General features: G+C 36.2%; 1 protein-coding gene across 3 annotated transcripts in view; it reads left to right on the top strand.

Annotated features, from left to right (window-relative positions):
- The window catches only part of ANKRD42 (ankyrin repeat domain 42), a 75987-nt gene that overhangs the window by 21989 nt on the left and 38490 nt on the right, over positions 1 to 15508 (top strand). For all 3 annotated transcript variants that reach the window (XM_020993706.2, XM_020993707.2, XM_020993709.2), the window contains one exon: positions 12181 to 12300. In XM_020993706.2, the coding sequence (XP_020849365.1) occupies positions 12181 to 12300 (120 nt within the window). The remainder of the gene's footprint in view (positions 1 to 12180; positions 12301 to 15508) is intronic.

Genomic DNA, 15508 nt, shown 5'->3' on the forward strand with positions numbered 1-15508 from the left:
TGATAGAAAGTGCTTTTTAAGCCTTCTGGAACAATAGAAACGTGAGTTGCTATTATTCATATAGTGAAAAGTCACTTAAAATGTGACTGAGTAAGCACATAATAAACATACAATATTTCTGTATATTGGTTTTCTCAAGTTACTTTTTGTAGTACTTGTTAATTACAAGTATATCTCCTTTATCCTAAAGGTGCATATTGTTGTTCAGTCCTTTTAGTCATATATGACACTTTATGACCCGATTTGAGGTTTTCTTAACAAAGATATGAGGTCGTTTGGCATTTCCTTCTCCAGCTCATTTTATAGATGAAGAAACTGAGGCAAACAGGGTTAAGTGACTTGCTCAAGATCAAACAGCTAGTAAGTGTCTGAGGGTGGATTTGAACCCAGGTCTTCCTGATTCCATGCCCAGTGCTCTGTCCATTGAGTTGCCAAGCTGCCCCCAAATTCTATTTTTCTAACTTATTTAATACTTTGATCTGTGATCATTGATGTGGATTACTTCTAGCAGTGTAGGTTCAGTCATCCATGGCTTCTCATCGTGTGTGACTGTTCATTTACTCCCATAAAACATTCATTGGGGAACTAATTAATGTGGCTTGGAGCCTCTACTTCTTGGTATTGAATACATAGTAAAGAGCATTTGCTCTGGCTCTCAGACTGGCCAACAATAGATCTTCCTCCCAGGCCTCATTTGTTTATTGTTTGGGCTATGATGTCTCAGAGTGACTGTTAACAGCATTTGTTTCTGTTTTGGCCAGAAACCCTGAGAATCTTCCCCTCTCATTGAATGGGCATTGCCTCAGACAAACAGAGACCTGGGAAAGACCTTAGCTTACAAAGGCGAAGGTCTCCCACGGCATCCAAGGCTATCTCCAGTCATCTTGATCTATAGTTTGCTGCTGGACCCAGATGACTGGAGGAGAGAGTGAGCTGGTGACTTTGCACAGCCCTGCCTTATTTAAATCCAATTCACTTGCAAGTCATGATATCACCTTCCTGATGTCATGGTCCTTTTTAAGAACAAAGGACAAACAACAAAGAGCATTTACTCTTGCCATGTGACTGCCCTTCCTTTTCTAGTTATATGATTCTCTTCACAATCCTTTACTATGCTTCTCTTGTTCATTTCTTGGTTGGTAATATATGGTAGCCTACTCACACCAGCCAACTTTCCATTGCCTTATGGGCAACCCAGAACTTAATTCAGGGATCATAATGTTTCATAACTCACAGCTTATGAGCATTCTTTTTCTTTTTTTTGTAAATTTTAACATTTATTTTAAACTTATACAAAATGGGAAAAGAAAAAACAGTTGCCTTGTACCCAGTAGAATATAAGAGAGGATTCAATATAATACATTTCCATTTCAAGAAAACCTATATAATAAATCCTACACATTGTTTTCAAAGCTGCCCAGCTTTTCTTTGTTTCCTTGTAGGTTTTCTTTTATTTTCTGCTGTGAACTTTTACTTTATTTTTTTCCCCCCAACTCTCTGCTCCAAAGAAGGCTACACTTAAGCTCGGGTATATATACATATACATAGATATCTATAAACATACACATATATACACGTATATGTAAGAGTATACTATGATTATTTCCACTTGTCATTTATTTCTCTGAAGGTAGATAGCATCTTCCTTCATCAGTCCGTGTTTTTCTAAATCACCAGCTCGTCATTTCTTACACCACAGCAATATTCCAACCCAATTACATCCTGTCTGAGAGATTGTTTATGAAAGTTTCCCCCGAGTTTTCTGCATTCTTTCTATTCTCAGCTATGTAGATTTTATTTATGCAAGAAAATTTTAATTTAAAATAAAGAAAACTACCCATTTTAGACTTCAATAATGCTCACACCTTATAAAATAGTTTAAGGTCTAATACTGCTGAAACTACTTACTTTGCGTCATTTTTCTGTGTTTTCTTTGAAGTTACTGATCTTTTATTCTTCCAAATGAACTTTGTTATTATTTTTTATAACTCAGTAGGATAATTTTTTAGTAATTTAATTGGAATGGCATTGAATGCATAGATTAGTTGGGTAAAAGTGTCATTTTTTATTATATTGGCTTTACCTATCCATGAACAATAAATATTACCTCAGTTATTTAGATCTGACTTTATTTGTATAAAAAGTATTTTATGTTTACGTTCATATAGTTCCTGTGTCTGTTTTGGCAGGTATACACTCAGGTATTTTATACTGTCTAGTTATTTTAAATGGTCTAAAACAATATTGAATAATATTGTTGACATAATGTAGTTTCCTTATTTTTTTCTTTTGATTAAATTTATTTTAGCTTTAACTTTGTCTGAGATCATGATTACTACCCATGATTTTTTTAAATAATAAATTCTACTCTTGTCTTTTATTTTATCTTTGTGTGTATTTCTCATTTTTATCACATTTCCTGAAAGTCACATTTTGTTGAATTCACATTTTTATCAGCTATCCATTTCCATTTTATGGGTAAATTCATCCCATTCACATTCTAAGTTATAATTACTTGTTGTGTTTTTTCTACCTTCCTATTTCTCTTTTTCAGCCAAAGACAAGGTTTATTAGAACATGCGTCATATTGGACAGACTCTTAAGGAGTCTGAACATTAGTAAGCTATTGGCTAGATTATAAGAATCTGACCAGTGGCTAGATTTTAGGAACCTGAGCCTCACCTTCCTATTTTTCCTCACTGTCCTTCTCACCCTATTTACCTTATCCCTTCTCACTCCTCTGCTTTATTTTTACCCAGTACTTTGCCTTCTTATTTCTTAACCTACCCACCCCTCCAAGAGCCTCTGCTTTATCCTCTCCCCCTGCCCTATCATCCCCTTGACCTCTTATTTCTTCCTGAATTTAGAAGACTTTTGTACCCTTATCTATCTGTCTGTCTGTCTATCTATCTATCTATCTATATCTGTATCTTATCTATATTGTTCCCTCTTTAAGCCATTCCTGATGAGAGTAAGGGTCTAGCACTACCCACCCTCCCCCTTACTAGCATCTTCTGTATCAGTTTTTCCTTTTGTGCCTCATTTGTATGAAATGATTGCTCCATTTTATCTCTCCCTACCCAGTTTTATTTTTTTTGGAATCACTCCATCATATTCAGCTCATCCCAAGCCTTTCTTTCCAACTACCCAAATAATGATGACAATCATAAAAGTACTGATTATATTTTCACATATAAGAAGTAAACAATTTGCCTTTATTGAGTCCCTTATAATTGGTCTTTGATGTTTACCTTATATTTCTCCTGGATGTTTTATGTTGAATTTTCCCTTAAGTTCTCCTGTTTTTGTCACAAAAACATGAATGTCTTTCATTTCATTAAATGCCCATTTTTTTTTCATTCAGGATTATACTTAATTTTGCTGGGTAAGTTACCCTTGGTAACTTAAAGGGATCTGAAGGAGGTGTAGATCCTAAAGTTATGAAAAATATTTTGGAACTTATTAAGTAGTGACCAAGAAAACTGGAAATGAGAGGGTGCCTGTCAACTGTGTAGTGGCTGAACATGTTATAGAAAATGAATGTGACAGAATACTATTTTATTATAGGAAATGATGAAGGGGAAAGTTTTAGAAAAATTTAGGAAGATTGAATGAGCAGATGCAAAGTGCATCAATAAATGCTGACCCACATACCAAAATAATACCTAATAAATTTACCTAAGTAATATAAATATTTTTCATCTAAATAGTTTTTTGAGAATAATTTGTATATTCAACAAGGCCATATTTAATCAAAATATTAGAAGTGAAGAGATAGACTTTCACATGCAGTAGTCCTCCAAAAGACCTCTTCTTTACTATCACATAACTGAGTGAAAGGTGTAGAGAATACACAAACCCACTATGTATACCAGTTGTTAACTATAAAAAAAGCACCGGGTAGACCAAAATACTGCCTCAAAGGCTCTCCTTCAAAAAAGGTGCCTTCCATCCACATGTCAAAATTATATAAGATTCTTTGAAAAGTTTAACTACAGAGATAATAACCTTGTTTAGTGACATACTGCTTACTAATATCAAGTGAAACATAAGGTAATGAGATGTGTGCTTACCAAAGAAGTTTTGCTGCTGTCACGTAGGAGATCCAGTACTGAATCCAGGTTGAAGCATGATTCCATGTAGGATGGTGAGGTCTTCCATATGGTGCTGTTTAGGAATGATATCATACTGGTTTCATTAAGCCTAAAAAAATTGTAGAGCCTCTTAAATGAGAGCCATAATCATTCAAAAAGAGTTTATCCTTACTCTCCTTAAAGGAACAACCAAGTAGATGAAGAATATTTGTTGCCTAGACTATAACATACAGATAAATGTACAACCTGACAAGATCATCCATCAGTATGTGTATCTTGTGCAGACGTTACCAACGGACAATGAATTTGGTCTAGAATTTAACAGGAGGAAGAAAGTGAAATTGCATTGCCTTTGAGAAATTGCCAAATTCTTTTAATGAACCCAAGCTTCTCCTAGAAACAAAAGTCTGTCTTTTTGATACCAATATTCTGCTTGTATGGATTTGAGTCATGAAATGCTACAGGCACCAAAGAATTGAAACTGAGTATCACCTTACAATGTAGAGGCACATGGTAGATTTGATCAGATTACAGCTCATTGTAAGTGAGGAGTTAAAATGGAGAAGCAGCGTAAGTGATACCATCAAAGAAATGTATGATTGAAAAAGAATGTGACTTGGCTGTGGAACCAAAATTAGGGAAAACTGACAGACAGCTGTGAGCTCTTTTGTGTTCCTTGACCTGTCAAGAGAACTCAAGGAAGGATCCCCAGTACTTTGGGTGGACCCCTTTGGGCAAACTTAGTGGAGAACATGGGCAAGAGTTGCACAGGATGGGCAGACATGACTTGGTTTTGATTTGTGTCCTTGGAGAGGGGGCAGCTAGGTGGTGCAGTGGATAGAGCACTGGCCTTGGAGCCAGGAGGACCTGAGTTCAAATTTGGCCTCAGACACATAACACTTGCTAGCTGTGTGACTCTGGGCAAGTCACTTAACCCCAGTTGCCTCACTCCCCCCCCCAAAAAAAAAGTGTATCCTTGGAGAGAATATCCACATTGATGAGATCATAGATCCATTTGAGTTGAATTATTTGATTGCCAAAAAAACTAATGTGAGAAAATACTAACCTCGAAATGGTCCTAAAGGAACAACTTGTGAAGGGAAGATGAGCCAATTAAAAAGAAGCAGAGCGCTGTTAGAGAGCAATAAGAGAATGTCTGAAAAATAGGCTGGGAAGGAGGTAATTGATTAAAGGTGATAATTGCTTTAGATGCAGAGGAAAATGTGAAAATGACAGGATCACAGAATCTCACAATTGGAAAGGACCTCAGAGATTATCTAATCTAACCTATAGTCAAAAAGATTTTTCTGTACAAATCTGCCTGACAAGTGGACAAGTAGCCTTTGCTTACAGTCATCTAATGGAGAGGAAGCCACTACCTTCTGAGGCAGCCTACCTCATTTTTGTATGGCTCAGAATTGTTAGAATTTTTTCCCTTTGTATCAAGTTTAAATTTATCTTTTTAAAACTTTGACCTGTTTCTCATAGTTCTGTCCTCTAGATTCAAGAAAAACAAGTCCAATCCTTCTTCCTTGTGATAGCTTGTGGGCAACTAGGTGACATAGTGACTGGAGCCCCAAACTTGGAGACAAGGAGACTTGAGCTTGAATCATGCCTCTGATGCTTAACTAGTTTTGTAACCCTGGATGAATCATTTAACCTCATTTTCTTCTTATGTAAATTGAGCAGATTGAACTCCGTAGCCTCTAAGGTCTCTTCCAGCTCTATATTTATTATTCTATAAATACTCAAAGACAGTTTTCATCCTGATCCCCTTGTACCTCTCTCACCAAGTCTTTTTTTCTCTAGGCTCAACATGCCCAATTTATTCAACTGTTTATTTTTGTTATTAAATAATCTGTTTTGTTAGGGTCCGTTTAGACCCTAACATTACAGTACCTGAAGTGTTTGTAGGAGAGGCAGAAGTGACACTAATGAGAACAAAGATGGAAAAACTGTTAGATTGGGCCAAGTTTATGTAGAGGAAACATATACTGGAGATTAAACAATTTTGAGGGCATTGAAGGACTTATATATAATATATACATAATATTCAGATGTAAGACATCTGAAGGATGGGAAGATACCAAAGGAAAGGAGGAAAAATCTTATACTTTATTAATATCACAAACAGGTAATTAAGTAAGCATTAATAATTATCAACCTATTTAATCTATATAAAATCTTTATGAAGGTTATTTATACATGAATTTTGGACATCCTCAATGAGACTATTAGTTGGGAACAAGCAGGCTTTCACAAGGGATATTCAACAATGGATCATATCTTTACCTCGTAAAATTGACTAAATGAGAGAGAATGAATGAATAAATGAAAAAGAATTATTAAGAGTTTACTGTATTCAAAAGATTATGCTAGGGATACAAATATAAAAGTAAAAGTTCCTGCTCTCAAAGAGTTCATATTCTGATAGGAACAACATAATTACTGTGTGCTAGGCACTGTGCTAAATGCTGAGGATACAAAAAGAGGCAAAAGACAGTTCTCATGTTCAATGAGCTTACAATATAATGAGGGAGAAAACAGGCAAACATATATACAGAGCAAACTATATATAGGATAAATGGGATATAAATAGGTTAAATAGGAAATAATTAACAAGGAGAATGAACTAGGATTAAGAGGGATTGGGGATGGCTTCCAATGCAAGAATGGATTTTTAAGGAAGCCAGGTAAATCAGTAGGCAGAGCTGAGAAGGGGTAGGTCTTGTCCTTAGGATACAGTGGTAAATCAGGTAATGATACATCTTCCTTAATGTCCTCTGTATTAATAAAACCATATTGGTTTCTGATGCTGAAACAATTGACAGTGCCAAAGACTAGAGAGTATAAGATCTTATTGTGCATATTGTTTGTTGATTATGAAAAAAATTTATTCAGTAGAACAAAATGCCATCTTATAGGCTCTTTTACAGCAAAATTTCTACCATTCATACATCAAGATCATTTGGTATTCCTTGGATGATATAATGACAGAAATCAGTGACCCTCTGATAATAAACATTAGGTGACACATAAAATAGGGAGATGTATCCTTATCAGAAGTATTTGCTAGTGTGATGAAGATGTAACCAGGAGTCCAGTTAGAGAAGGGATTCTCTGTGGATGGCGAGATCTACAAGATGTTCCTGTTTGTGGACAACATTGAGTGATTACATTTAAGCCAAATACACTGCAGAGCCTTCTCAAAGAAATCTGTAATCATTCAAAGTAATTTGGCCTGTCCATCCACCCAGAAAAGACCAAGTAGATGAAGAATGTCTATTTCCTAAATTTCAACATGTTACTGAATGGTCTCCTATAGAGCTTGTCCAACCTTATGTACATTTAGGACAGACAGTATAGATAAACAATGAGCTGGGTCTAAAGTTGAAAGGAAGAAAGGAGCAAGGCAAAAATCACCCCTCAGAATTATAGATAGGAGAAGAGTTTATCATCAAACAAAAGATAGAGAGGATTGCAGAAGATGAAATGGGCAATTTTGGTCTTATAAAGTTAAAAAGGTTTCCATAACCCAAACAAATGAATTTAAAATTAGAAGGGAAACAGATTACTGGAGAAAAATCTTTGCAAAAAGTTTTTCTGATAAGGGTTTCATTTCATTTCATATATAAGAAATAGATTAAAATTTATAAGAACAAGATCCGTTTCCCTATAGATAAATGATCAAAGGATATGAATGGGCAATTTTCAAAGGAAGAAATCCAAGCCACTAATAACTACATAAAAATGTTTCAAATCACTAATAATTACAGAAATGCACTTTAAAATAACTTTTAAGGTTTTACCTCTCACTCATCAAGTTGGAAATGTTGGCAAAAAGAAGAAAATGACAAATGTTGGAGGCACTAAGAAAAAACAGGCACCCTTAATGGACTGTCAGTTGGATCAGAATGGTCCAGCTATTCTGGAATGTAATTTGAAACCCTGCCCAAAAGGTTACTAACCTGTGACCTTTGCCTTAGCAATAATGCTGCTAGGCCTGTACCTTAATGAGATCAAAAAAGGAGGAAAAGGATTAAAAATATTTATAGCATCTTATGTGGCTATCTACACATGCGAACACAAATACACATATGCACAAAGAGAATGAGAGAGCATAAGAGAATGTATGCTTTCTCTTTTTTTCAAATTTATTATTTATTTACTTTTAACATCAATTAAAAAAATTTTTTTGAGTCCCAAATTCTCTCCCTCCAGGCTTTTCCCTACCCACTGAGAAGACAAATAATATGATATCAATTATACATGTGAAATTATTTAAAATATTTCCACACTAATATGGAAATGTTGCAAAATGCTGCCAAAAAAAAAACCAAAAAAGAAAAAAAAATTCTGCTTCAATCTGCGTTTGGACTTCATCAGTTATCTCTCTGAATGTGGATAGCGTTTTTCATCAAGAGTTCTTTGGAAATGGTTTATTGTAGTAGCTGTAGTAGATCAGATCAGAGTAGATATAGTAGATCAGAGTAACTAAGTCTTTCACAGCTGATCATCATTACAATACTGCTATTACTATGTATAATTATTTCCTAGTTTTGCTCACTTCATTTTGCATCAGTTCATATAAATCTTCCCAGGTTTTTCTGAAACCATCATTTCTTATAGCACAATAGTATTCCATCGCAATCATATACCATATCACAGTTTGTTCAGCCCATTCCCCAGTTGATAGGCATTCCCTCAGTTTCCAATTCTTTGCCACCACAAAAAGAATTGCTATAAATATTTTTGTACTTATAGGTAATTTTCCTTTTTCTTTGATCTCTCTGGGATACAGACCTAGTAGTGGTATGTGTCACTGTATCAAAGGGTATGCACAGTTTTATAGCTCTTTGGGCATAGATCCAAATTGCTCTTCAGAAAAATTGGGTCAGTTTACAACTCCACTAACAGTGAATTGATGTCCTTCTTTTCCTACATTCTCTCTAGCATTTGTCATTTTCCTTTTCTTTCATGCTAACCAATCTGATAAGTATGAAGTGGTACCTCAGAATTATTTTAATTTGTATTTCTCTAATGCATAGTGGTTTAAAGCATTTTTCATATGACTATAAATAGCTTTGATTTCTTCTGAAAATTTCTTGTTTATATTCTCTGACTATTAATTGAGGAATGCTCTTATTTTTATAAATTTGACTCAGTTCTCTCTATATGTTTGAAAAATGAGGCCTTTATCAGAGAAACTTGCTGTACCATTCTTTTTATTTTCTGCTTGCCTCCTAATTTTGTCTGCATTGGTTTTGTTTGTGCCTTTAAGAATTTGGATGCTGTGCTATTTGGTACATATATGTTTAGTATCTCTATTACTTCATTGTCTATTATACCTTCTAGCAAAATGTAGTTTCCCTGATTACTTATTTTAATTAGGTGCATTTTGGCCTTTTGCTTTCTCTGAGATCATTATTGCTACCCCTGCCTTTTTTTTTAACCACAATTGGAGCATAATAAATTTTGCTCCAGCCCCTTGTTTTAACTTTGTATATGTTTTTCAAGTGTGTTTCTTGTAAACAACTTATTGTTGGATTCTAGTTTCTAATCTATTCTTCTATCCTCTTCTGTTTTATGGGCGATTTCATCCCATTCACATTCATGGTTATGATTATTAACTGTATTTTCCTATTTTTTTCTATTTATCCATCTCTGTTTTTACCCTGTCCCTCCTCAAAAGTCTGTTTTGCTTCTGACTATTGCCTCCCCTAATCTGCCTTCCCTTTTATCACCGCCTTCCCTCTTCCCACCTGCCCCCAGACTTATTCTCTTCCCCACTTGCTTCCCTAGTGAGTAATATAGATTTCTGTACCAGACTAAGTTTGTATGTATGTTCTTTCCTCTTTGAAACAATTCTGATGAGAGTGAGATTCAAGCATTACTTAGCATATCCCCCCATTCCATCTTCACTGTAAAAGCTCTTCCTTGTGTGCCTCTTTTATATGATACAATTTTCCCCATTTTCCTTTCCCTTCCCCCTTCTCCCAGTGCATCTCTCTTTCTATTCCTTTTTTTTAAAGATATCATCCCAATATAATTGACTCATACTTGTACCGTCTGTCTATGTAGACTCCTTCTAATTGCTATAATAATGATAAAATTCTTAAGAATTACATCATCTTCTGATATAGAAATGTAAACAGTTTAACCTTATTAAGCCCTTCTTTCAGGTTTACCTTTTATACTTTTCTGAAGTTTTGTGTTTGAATGCCAGATTTTCTATTCAGCTCTATTCTTTTTATTAGAAATGCTTGAAAAGTAATCTACTTCATTAAATATTCATTTTTCCCTGAAGGATTATATTCAGTTTTGCTAAGTAGATTATTCTTGGTTGTAATCCTAGCTTCTTTGCCTTCTGGAATATTGTATGCCAAGCCCTCTGCTCCTTTAATGTTGAAGTTGTTAAATCTTGTATGATTCTGACTGTGGCTCCATGGTATTTGAATAGTTTCTTTCTGGTTACTTGCAATATTTTCTCCTTGACCTTGGGCTTCTGGAATTTGGCTATAATATTCCTAAGAGTTTTAATTTTGGGATCTCTTTCAGAAGATGATTGGTAGATTCTTTCAATTTTTATTTTGCCATCTGCTCCTAAGATATCAGGGCAGTTTTCCTTGATAACTTCTTGAAATATCATACCTAGTAGGCTTTTTTTTTTTATCATGGCTTTCAGATAGTCCAATAATACTTAAATTGTTTCTTTTTTAATCTATTTTCCAGATCAGTTTTTGTGATGAGATATTTTACATTTTCTTCTGTTTTTTCTTTCTTTTGACATTGTTTTATTTTTTCTTGATGTCCCATGGAGTCATTAGCTTCCACTTGCTTGATTCTAATTTTTAAGGAATTTTTTTTTTCAGTGAGCTTTTGTACCTCTTTTTCCATATGGCCAATTCTGCTTTTTAAAGGAATTCTTCAGTGAATTTTTGTATCTTTTTAACCATTTGGCCAATTCTGTTTTTTCAGGTGTTATTTCTTTAGCATGTTTTTGTGCCTATTTTACCATAATCTCTTTTCATAATTTTCTTGTATCACTCATTTATTTTCCCAGATTTTCCTCTACCACTCTTACTGTTTTCTTTAACTCTTCCAGGAATTCTTGTTGGGCTTGTATCCAATACACTTTTTTTTCCTTTGAGGCATTGTTTGTAGCTGCTTTCCTGTTGTTGTCTTCTTCTGGGTGTGTACTTGGTCTTTCCTGTCACCACAGTGGCTGTTTGTAGTCAGGTTCCTTTTTTGTTATAAGTCTCTTTCTTGACTTTGAACTTTATGTTGGGCTCTGCTTACCTGGAGGAGGAAGGACATGACACTGTGCTAAGTTTCAGGCTTTTTCACACTGTTGTTTTCAGAGCTAGTTAGGAGGTCTGTAAGTTATGGAGGTCTGTTGTTTCCAGGATGGGGAGAGATGTGATCACAGCTCTCCTGGTCTGTGTTCTAGTCTTTACTGAGGAAGGGCCTCTGCTCCCCTGTAGCTACAAGTGCTAGTCCTCCTCTGTGCCTTGAATATCTTTTGGCTGACAGTTCCCAATATAGACCACAGAACTTTGGAATGACAATAACAGTTACTGACAGTGGTTCCTGAGGTCTGTCTCTGAGAGGATGACAATCTAAGATGATTTCTAAAAAGTTAAATAGCCTCCACGACAGAGTGGATGAATTGCTTCTTGGGCACTTTCTATATCCCACTCATATTGCTGCTGCTGTCACAGTCACCTCCAAGGCCTACCGCTGTGCACTGTGGGCTGGCCCTCAGCGTGGTGTCAGACCTTTCCTTCCAACCTCCTAAGTAGTCTTGGGATGGAAAAATGTCTTACTCTGACCTTTTCTTGACTATGCTGTGCCAGAAATCAATTTGACATGTAATTTTAAGGTTGTTTGGAGGGGAATGTTAGGAGTTTGGCTGGGTTGCTGCCTTTATTTTTCTATCTTGGTTCCCCCATGTACTAGCTCTCAAACAGTATAATAATGCTAGTATTCTCTATGAAAATATCCATTAATACTTTTGGGAAACAAAAAAATAGTATCAACATCGACTATACCTTCTGATCAAATGTTCTTTTTTGTGTATTTTTAGGCTCTCATAATGAATGGAGCAGACCTTTCTGTTCAGGATGATCGTGGATGCACTCCATCACACCTTGCTGCAACACATGGACATTCTTACACATTACAGGTTATGCTCAGAAGTGGAGTGGTAAGGAATTCATATTAATTTTGGAATATGTAATTTAGTAATAATAATGATGATGATGATGATGATGATGATGATAGTTCACCTTCTCATATTGCAATGGAGTTTACTAAGTGCTTTCCTCAGACCATCCCTGTGAAGGGGGTACTGCAAGTAGGATTATTATATCCATTTTACAGATAAGGAAGCAGAAGCTCAGAGAGGTTAAGAGACATTACTATAGCCACACAGCTAATAGTTGGAAAAGCTATAATACAAATCCAGATTTTCTTACTCCTTTAGTAGTCTATGCCAGGCTGCCTCTTAGGAGTGTAGAATATCAGCCTAGAGTATAATTTGAGAGTCTTATAATCTCTTTCTAACTCTGTCATTGACTTGCCAGGGAACTTGTAGGTGTCAGTGAAAGGTGAACACAACAGTTCTGTTATATTCAGACAAGACAAATAATTCTGGAGTGTTGGTGTGGACTGGAACCACCTCCGATGTGCATAGAGTACTGGCCCAGGACCACAGGAAATAATATGGGGTTGAGTGCTTGAGCACCCCAATAATCCAGATTTCTTGTGCAGAATCTTACAAAGAATTAAAGGACAGTGCTGGCTGTGAATCCTCCAACTCATGTGGTTCTAGAAAATTTAAGCTTGGAAAATTCTCCAGTGTCTGAAGAATGGAAAGATAATCCGAGAAAGCAGCTCAGTGTAAAATCTGGTTGATTGTCAGAACATGAGTGGGATGTAGAAAGTGCCCAAGGAGCAATGCATCCACTCTGTCTTGGAGACTATTTAACTTTTTAGAAATCATCTTAGATTGTCATCCTCTCAGAGACAGACCTCAGGAACCACTGTCAGTAACTGTTAGTTATTCTCATTCCAGAGTTCTGTGGTCTGTATGCCTATAGTGCTGGTAAGTAGCAGAAAATGTAGAAGATTAAAATGTGTATGGAGTGTGTGTTGGACTTCAAATAAGAGAATGAAGGTGGATTAGTATAGCATACCATAAGTTCAGAATGCTTTAGACTGTCTGCCTGGCAGCCAGTCATTTCAGTGTTGTATCTGTGCAGCTGTATGCTGTTTGTTCCCAGTAGTGCCAGATGATAAAGAAACGACAACTTTCATCTATTCAGTGGTATTTTACCAGTCTCAGCACATTTCCCAGTTGATTTTTTTTAAAAAGGTGGTCAGTTGCATTAACTGTGTTAGTATATCTTATTCTCATAGATGAAGAAGGTGATGGGAGAGCATGAAGAAAAACACTGAAGGTATTAGATATTAGATTAATGAGAAACCATTGCTCTAACACTGTCAGTGACAAATATCAGTTCTGTAGAAACTTATCACGTAGTATTTTATCAGGAAGTGAGTACTGACCCTGAGAAAGTAAATGTGCTTCCTTATCACTTAATCATGTCTTTGGAAATTATCAGGAAGTGAAAGTTTTTTTCTAGGATTTGAGGGCTGTGATCCGAAGTTTGAGAACTATGTCATAGCAGATCCTCTCAGTGACCTCATCCATAACTATGGTTAAGAAGAACCAAAAGCAGAAAGGTAAGAAGGGGATGATCTGTACCTTCTGCTTACCTACTCTGTGTTGACTTTTGTAAATTCAGACAGTGCTTTTGTGTTATCCGCTGATTCCAGCTAAGAGTGCTTAGGAACAGTTTTATTCCAGAAGGAAGATCGCCACTGAAAGTCATTGCATTTGTTGGTAGAGGACTCATTGACCATGAGCCTTGGCATTTTACCTACAAATTGGGACTGTTAGCTTTGAAGTAGGCTGTCACCAGTAAGTTCCAAAGTTATGGCACTTGGTTTCAAGTATGGACAGGAAATAACCGAAGACTTATATTCAGACAAGTGCCAAATTGGATGCTGCACGCCAGCCATAGTGAGTTGTGCTGGCTAGCATTACTGGAGAGGAAAGTGCAACGGGGATGTATATGCCCTGTCACTTAGCTGCAGTGCATTTGCAACTTTGATGGTTCCCATGGAAGAGTGAAAGTAAGACACATAAGGAGCAAGAATACTCAACACAAGGTGGCACCCGCACCCCTGGATGGTGTGAAGTTGTAGCACTGAGCCTTGATTGTTCTTGAGAGGTAATGTAAGTTGAGGATTAATGTCTATGAGTAGTGACAAAGGCCAAGAAAAAAGGTTGTGACCCTGGAAAACTCAAGCTTGTATCCTGAGAGACACTCTGCTGTTGAAATAATAGCAAATGGTGGCATGCAGTAGGGTGCTGTATCAGATTATTAGTGATCCTCTTTGGGGTTTAAAGGCAATTGATTCTACCAAAGGCCTATAATAAAAATGCTCCATTATGATTTTAGATAATTGGGCCAAGAGAAGACTCTGGAGCTGGTATGGAATAGGTTCTGTGGGCTCAGGATAGCAGCAGTTATGTGTAAGAAGTGGGCAACTTATGTTTAATTTGTTTAAAGGAATGTGCCACCATCTTAGACTGCTCATCTGGAAAGCATAAGGAGTAGCAAGACTTGGGAATTAGTATGTATAGACTTCTTGTCTCTAGAAGAGGATAGAAAGGAAGTAAGCAATAGCCTACCCTGAGGGATTTCACATTGTTAGCAACTGATTTATTTGTTTTGATTGCTTATCTCTTTTTTGGGAGTGGGCGGCATGGCTATTATGGGAAGACTTCCTTGAAGTCTTTTAGCAGACTTTTTGAGGTCTAATTACTTTTCAGATGTCCATCTCTTGCCTTGAAATAGCATCCTACATTTTGCTGGGTAGAAAATTTTGGTTTATATAAGTTTTATTTCAGTTTCTCCAGTTGCTCTTTATATTTTGGGAGAAGACTGCTCTAATATTGATTAGTATTTCTAAGTAGGTAATTTAGGTCTTTCTTCAAACAGGTATTTTTTTCTTATTGTTATTGTTGTGCCCCCTGTATGACACAATTTTCACTTCCAGGTTGGCTCCCTGGGAAGGAAGGGAGTGTGCCTGCTTCCAGTCCAGTTGCTCCCTGGGTCTACTTGCCTAAAACTATGGCTCACAAGCCTCTAATATTGTGCTTACCTTTAGTAGTTAACCAATAGAGACAGTTAGTTCAAAGAAAAGTCATTGACTAAGATAGCATAATAAGAACAGTAACTATCAAACACCATCCTGCCCCATATTAAGACATTAGCAATTTGTCATCTCCATTATCTGCCTCTTTTTCATATTGCATCATCTGGGCTGAAGGGTAAAGCGTT

The sequence above is a fragment of the Phascolarctos cinereus genome, unplaced genomic scaffold (assembly GCF_003287225.1).
Source record: "Phascolarctos cinereus isolate Bilbo 61053 unplaced genomic scaffold, phaCin_HiC Scaffold_726;HRSCAF=1367, whole genome shotgun sequence".
NCBI lineage: Eukaryota > Metazoa > Chordata > Mammalia > Diprotodontia > Phascolarctidae > Phascolarctos > Phascolarctos cinereus.